Source organism: Sinocyclocheilus anshuiensis, unplaced genomic scaffold (assembly GCF_001515605.1).
Source record: "Sinocyclocheilus anshuiensis isolate Anshui unplaced genomic scaffold, SAMN03320099.WGS_v1.1 scaffold117, whole genome shotgun sequence".
Taxonomy (NCBI): Eukaryota; Metazoa; Chordata; class Actinopteri; order Cypriniformes; family Cyprinidae; genus Sinocyclocheilus; species Sinocyclocheilus anshuiensis.
In genome coordinates, this window is record NW_015536624.1 from 3,589,485 (window position 1) to 3,597,079 (window position 7,595).

The window sequence follows — 7,595 nt, forward strand, 5'->3', positions numbered from 1 at the left end:
GTGTATGTGTACTGTGTATATTTATTATGTATATATCTATATATATGTAAATAGATGATACGTTACATTTTTTTTGTGAATAATAGCGTGAAAATATTACAGGGAACAATTACATATTGCATATTGGATATCCTATGAATATTATAATTTTATACGTCCAAGTCGCAGTCAGCTGGGCTAGGCGTTTTATATGCTATATGTTTTTTTTCTTTAGTATTATTAATGACAATTTTTCATTTAGTGTTTTAATTTCAGTTAACTTCATTGTCAGTGAACCTACACAAATGTGCTTAGTGTGGTAACATTTAGGCTATTATCTTTTTTTATTCAATTCAAATCTATTATTTAATGTCACGCAGAAAGTTGCATTTTTAAGGGTGAGATAAATAACCGCGCGTTTTTGCGGTGTAGTTCTGTTATATTGCACATTTGTTGTGTTGAGAATGCGCTGTAGGTGTGATGTAGATGTAGCTGTTACCTGCACCACCCGCATGTCGAGACCGGTCTCCGACGACAGCTGCTCCCGTACGTGGCGCGCGGGTTTCGGGGAGTTATTATACGCGTTCTTCAGAGTCTCCAGCTGTTTGGCGGTGATTGTTGTGCGCGGGCGTTTTGCTGTCGAATCCGCCTCTGTAATATAAGAAACATATTTTGATTTATAAAAACGAATTTATTTCTAATTCTACAATCAGGCTACACCTTTATGTTAATTGATACGGCATCATTAAGGCATACTCTTCTTAAAGTATGACTATGTATTCTATTCTATTCTATTCTATTCTATTCTTTAAGGTTACAAATGTAAACGCATTTCAAATAATGTCTAAATTTATTCCAGTCAAAACTATATTATTATTATTATTATTATTTAAATTAGGTTAAACGAATGCTAGTCAAGTTATAATATCTTTACAGAAACAATTGCACATTATACGTTCTATTCTATTCGAATCTGAGCGTCGGTGAGGTGAAGGCACTGAAGGCCTGTATTAAACATTTAGAATGCAGTTATTCAGTGTAATGTAAGTTTATCTGCTCAACGAATGATGCTCAGGGTCTCTTCCAGACCCCTTTCCTAAATAATTCACAACGAGCGTTCCGTCTCTGTAATATAAGAAACATATTTTAAGTTAACAAACGAATTTATTTCTTATAGACATTAGAATCTATTCTCATTTCGAGATGTATGCTCGTTTTATCATCCATTCCATTCTATTCTAAAAATGGCCGTTTTCTATTCTTTAAATAAGTTCTTTATTTTCATAGATGGTTCTATGAAGAACCTTTAACATCCATGCATCTTTCTTTTGCACTAAATGTTCTTTATGTTTTCACAATAAGAAAAAAAAATATTATTTTTAAGTTAAAAGGTTCTTTGGGGAACCAAAAATTGTTCTTCTGTGGCACTGTTGCGAATACCCCCTTTTGGAGCCTTTATTTTTAAATGTCTATTCTATTCTATTCTATTCTATTCTATGGATGTCAACCGAAACGCATGTTTTGAACATTTAGAACGCACATATTCAGTGATGAGCTGTGTAACGTGAGTTTATCGACTCAACGGATGACACTAAAGGCCTTTCCAGACTCCATTTCCAAATAAATCACTACGCGGTCCGATTTGTCCAGTATTAAAACGCTGAATCTGTCTGAAAACTGCCCTGAATGCAGATTGTGTCTCTCTGGCTCCATAGATCAGTTCTAGTGCGTGTGTACAGCGCTCACTAGAACGCTTCTGTACGGCGTTGGCACTTATCGATTTGGAGGCTGGCGAGTTCGCAATTACCTGAGCCGGGTCAAATGTTTATGGACGAGCCCACGACCAGCGAGATTAAGCTCAGAGTTAAAAGCGGCCAATCAATGTGAGGTCATCGAATGAAAGAAGTAAAACAATGAAGACTTAGGCAACTGTGCCTGCTCATACAAAACTGCGCTTTGGGTAGCCTAACGTCTCTGATTTTCTCTTACAAAAATAAACATCTGCTGAATAAACAAAGGTGTCGCGTGTGCACGTACCTCTCTGTTTGGCGGTCTCATAATCAGCTTTACACACCAGTCGACTGTCCTCCATCAGGTAATACTCGTCACCTGTGGCCAGCTGCCTCTTACATACGACACAGGCGAAGCAGTGCAGGTGATACACGAAGTCCTGCGCCCTCCGGACCACCTGTGTCGGCGGGATGCCCTGCTGACACGCAGCGCACTTGGTCCCGAATCTCCTGCAGGCAAAATACGGTCAAACACCGGTCAAATGGCACCCGAAGCGTGAGTGTGAACGATATGAAACAAGTGCTGAAGAAGGACTGACTTGAAGAAGTCGTCTTTGCAGTAGACACTGTCGCCTCGACTGAAGCATTTGTCGGCCAGCTGAGACTGACAGTCGCTGCATTTCAGACACTTGCTGTGCCAGTGTCGATCCAAAACCTTCAGGATAAAACGATCGACTATGTGCTGGTTACAGCCTGCGCAAACGGGAATATCTGCAAGTAGAAAAAAACAAGAAAGCGGTTAATATCAAATACTGTGTCAGAATGAAATGCATCATTAACCTTTTTGCGAATAAAAAAAAAAGTTAAATTAAAAAAGACAAAACATGCAAAAGATGACGGCTGTTTGTTGCCCTGACCGAGTAATTTCGCTTTATTTAAGTGATGAACGCCGCTTTCATTCGTGCTTTGATTATGATATGCATTTAATTTGTTTTTCAGTGTGGTTTTATTTACTAAACATATCCATTAATATTACAAATTACAATATATATATATATATATATATATAGAGAGAGAGAGAGAGATCATTTAAGCGTAATACTAATTATTATTATTATTACTATTATTATTAAATGATTAATAATTCGAATTCGAATTCTTTGCTGTATTGTCAAGGGCGTAGTTTTGGTTTGAACATTGGAGGGGGCGTTGAAGTGTGAACTGTTTTAGTAGAGTCCCGGGTCATGCTCACTCATTAGGTTTATTTATTTGTTTGTTTGCTTATATATTTATTTTTGTTAAATGGTCTTTCGTGCTATCATCTATGCAAAGTTTGTGCAATAAAGTAACATCACAGTTAACAATTACTTGTTTACATAGGATTTATAGGCGTATATGTATTTTATATTATTATATGTATATTATATTATTTATATTTATTATTATTATTATTATTATTATACAATATTACAGCATGTAAGCACAGTCTTGTGATAAATCACAATGCAATTCAAGGTCACAGTAAACTACACCGGTAAACAGACGAGCTTTTATTAAAGTAAACATTCTCTTTAACAACGTAAAACGGATAATTTTAATGTGTTAATTTAGTATTGTGCACTTAAGTATTTATGATGTAAATCTTAAGTCTGTCTTTGTTTAAAAAGCTTGTATAAAGACTTGAATAAAAAGCAACACCCTTTCCATTACACAGGTACATAAAGCACATAAAATAAAATCAACTACATGAACAAATATAACAATAACAATAAATAGCTACACACTATTATTATTATTATTATTATTATTTACGTTGTCCTCAAAACAGCAGTTTTCATGTGCTTATGTTGATGAGTAGCTAAATGCTCAATTTCGAGAACCCGCTTGCTCTGTGGGTGTCCTTAACAGTTCGCTGTACCCATATGACTGTCATAAATATCCAGAAAACACACATTTGATTACATCTTCTATGCTCTAACAAATTTGGTCAAATTCTGATTAAAATTAAATGAAACCACGATCCACTCACTCCTCGAATTTTTCTTATTAATAACAATAACAATTCAATAAATAAGGCCGAGGCGCGTTTTATCTGGCAAATCAAGTGTCTTTGAGCGTGTAGCTGCTTCTCTGACATCAACACACACGTCATGAACAGGTGCACGAGTACCTATCAATTATTCAATCAACCTACAGCTCTAATTATTAGTCTATAAGGGCAGAAATCTCAAATTTTTCGTTCAAACATAGCGTCTGAAATAGTTTCTGTCCTCCTGCAGCCTTCACTCAGAATGACCGGCTGTTTCGGGGAAATTGTCCTTATTTCTCAACACACTGTAATGTTTTCGTTTTATTTCTAAAATGTAGCCTATTTGTACACCAAGGACTTTCCACCTAGACGCGAATGATCAAACCCCGATTTTGCACCTTAATATCTTTCATGCGCGTCAAAGTCCAAAATGGGAAATGTTGCCGATTTTTGGAAACAGAAAGACGCAGACTTATGTTGTTGTGAGCCGCTGTTTAAGATTTAATCCCACAGAAACACAATCACTCCTAATCCAGAGCATTAGAGCGGCACAAAAAGCGTTACGCATGCAGGAGAAATCAACTCTACTGAGAAAAGATCTACTCCACAATTACAAATCATCTGTTAAAATTAAACACAAAGAGCATTAAACAACAGTCACCTAAAATGCATTTTTTTTTTAAATGTAAGGATAATTAAATTACAAGCTTTCACCAAATGTGCAACTCACGCAAGATTGGACTAATGCTCTGAGGTGCTTCATATTTTTCTAGATCTGAATTGATCTGTAAGTTTCTTCCGTGCTCTGATGTCGGCTGTACCTTTCCGTAACTCCTCTCTCTGCGTGAGTAAAGCCAGCAGCATCTCCGTGTGATGAGAGGACGGCTCTTTCGGCGAATCCCGAGCCTTATTCTGCTCCATTTTCATTATTCCGATAAAGAAAGACAAAACGCGTGCGATAATATAACTATCTAAGCGTTATATGTAGCGCACAATTGGCAGAAGACGCGCGCGTGCCAGAAACACATCCATTGCGCGGCGACTTTCTGCGTCTTGTGGCTCTTGATGCGCAATAGAAACGCCGCCCCGTTACTCTGGTGACTGATAAAACAGATGAGCATCACCTGGACAAAACCAGCACAACAGCCTCACGGAGTTTCTGTGAGAAACGTCCACAAAATATTCACTGCCCACATAATCCTTTTAGTACTTTTGCGCGAGAGACACACACATATTCTTCACGCTATTTTCCATAAATGTGTCATATGATGCCCTCATTAGTTGTGAACAATGGCGACTGTGTTTCCCAAAAGCAGGTGTGTGTCCATCACACAAACATGCGCACCTGTCAAATCCCCATCTTGATCTAGATCTGAAGTATTCAAAATACACCCTGTAACAGTGCGTAAAGCATACTGGCAAAATACACCCACTATATTTGCAATTAAAGAAGAAACATGCGAATACACAAGAAAGGCTAGAAATATGCGTACTGACACATTTCTAATGCATTTAGCTGTTTACTTAAAAGTAAAAAGTCTAATTAGGGTAAACATCAGTGTCTGAATTATTTTCGATAGACATACACGATGAAGTTGGCGTAACTTAAAACAAACAATTTCTCCGCTTCTTATTTGTTGATTTCTTGAATGATACAGTTGTATCTACTTTTGATGGACAAGAAATCTTGACACCGATGCAAACAGATAGCCTACTAAACTTAAATAGCCGTAATAAATGCACATTTCAAAGCGAATTAATTATTACAATGCCCAGTTGTAGAAAGTTTTTCACATGATGTCAACGCAAACAATAGGCCTACAAATGAATCTGTTTCTGACCAATGCACTTTTTATCAACCTGTAAGTTTGGCGCAATGCTTTGGCTTCTACAAAGCGAAAATGAACCATGTCCCTTTGAGATGCACATAAACTGTGAACTTTTCAATCCAGATCATTCAATTTCTCTACATCGATTTGGGTCAGACAACTGTTTGCTGTAGGAAAGAGAGGACAGTTGTGTGAAATGCTGATCGAGCTGCTCAAGCTCCAGATGAATGTTATCGACACTGATCTGCTGTGTCTGGGGAAATCAGCTTTAGTGGCACTGCGGCCGCCGCATGATAAACTCAAAATCAATGCCACATGTGCTTGGATTTCCACACTTTATGAAGCACATAGGTGCCGCAATGTTCCTCCTTACTTTCAGATTTATAATTTTTATGTCATATTGACCTGTTCACCTTTGATGTAACAAAATCTCACGACTGAAAAGCGCGATTTTTTTTGGCAACAATTTTTGACCACGTAATTTTGACAGCTCTATAACAACATCACTTGTTTTATTTTATTATTTTTTAAATATTTTTTAAAGGTTGCTATATTTGATAGTGACAATTTTACTGCTTATGTAGGTACATAGGCCTAAGGGACAACTTGTAGTTACCGAACAATTAATTTGTAGAGCTGCTAATACTTAGGCTACGTATTGTTACTATAATAGCCTAATTAATAATTATCAACATATGTGTAACATGACAATTGTAAAACAGTGTTATTAAAGAAACCCAAGCCTCTCGTGTCTCAAAGGCAGAATGTGTTGAGAAAACACATTAATATTATACTCCAGGTTCAACTCTCCAGAACAGCCCTAAACCGGGTCTCCTCTGGTTCAGGTGCTGCACCTGTTGAGGGAAACCCGATACCTGCTGGTCTCGCGGACGGAGCTTCGGTCCGCTCTTGGGTCTCTCATGACAACCGTGAGCGAGTGCGCTTCACATCTGTTCCACGCGCTAACAATGTTGCTTATTACATATTCATACGGCGTCCGACAGGCGAATGTTCGGAGCAGTAACAGTGTTTAATTTGTCGAAAAAGACGACTTTTTCAAGACTATCAGTATTACGTGCATGTGAATGTATGTCTCTAATGCAGAAACTTCAGAAACCCTTGACCTCCAGAGCAACGCTTCAACACTCTTCAGAAGGGTTCATGAGGTTCAGCGAAGAGCCATTTACTTCGCCTTAACCGCTTTAGCGGTGTAGGGCTCTTGAGCTGAAGCAAACGGTACTGCAGACGTTAAAATGAGTTACATGTAGATGTGTAATAGGCTACTAGCCTAAGCTTTTCGTATAATTTCGAATGCACTAATACTGACATTTAAAGAAGTCGGGAATAAAATTCTTTCAGGGTCTTAAATAGGATCTCCAATGACATTAGGCTGTACTTATTAAGTAAACATATTAAAGTTAATTTATTATGTAGTGCATAAGAACATTTCTCCGTCTTTGAGTGAGAGATAAAATGCATTTACAATTTCCACTCAAACAGGCCATCTACGACGCGTATATGATAAATATTACAGGATTTAATAGTAGCCTATATATTTTGTAAAGAAGTACCGGCGGATTGTTGCTCTTGTGTTTTCGAGGACATGTCAAAGCTCATTGGGCGCTTGTCAGTTTTCTAGTCGATTTCCATATTAAACAGCACAAAGGAATCTGCGTTAAACTAATCTAGAGGAATAGCTCGCTTACCTTGACTCGAACTGTATCTGGTGTAATTCCCAGCATTTTGACAGCTTGATCCCGGATGTTCTAACAACATTCTGACGCAAATGAAAATAAACTAATAGGAGATAAAAAAAAAATAAAAAAAAAATAAAATAAAAAATAAAAAAAAAAAAAATATATATAAATACAAAAAATAAAAATACATTTTTAAAAAGTTACAGAGTCCAAATACTGCATACCAGAAATGACCCAAATAATAGCCACACATGCTCTCTGACCCACTGCTTTCAGTGACTTCCCATCTGCTTGTACAGAGTAAGGCTTTCAACGAGACAGGGGAGGCAAA

General features: G+C 37.3%; 1 protein-coding gene across 1 annotated transcript in view; it reads right to left on the bottom strand.

Annotated features, from left to right (window-relative positions):
- The window catches only part of LOC107653316 (LIM/homeobox protein Lhx3-like), a 7,698-nt gene extending 3,041 nt beyond the window's left edge, over positions 1–4,657 (bottom strand). Inside the window, exons 1-4 of the mRNA XM_016440002.1 lie at positions 4,560–4,657; positions 2,309–2,480; positions 2,017–2,219; positions 479–630 (exon numbers count right to left, since the gene is read on the bottom strand). Of these exons, the coding sequence (XP_016295488.1) occupies positions 479–630; positions 2,017–2,219; positions 2,309–2,480; positions 4,560–4,602 (570 nt within the window). The 5' untranslated portion in view covers positions 4,603–4,657. The remainder of the gene's footprint in view (positions 1–478; positions 631–2,016; positions 2,220–2,308; positions 2,481–4,559) is intronic.
- Between the last annotated feature and the right edge of the window lie 2,938 nt (positions 4,658–7,595).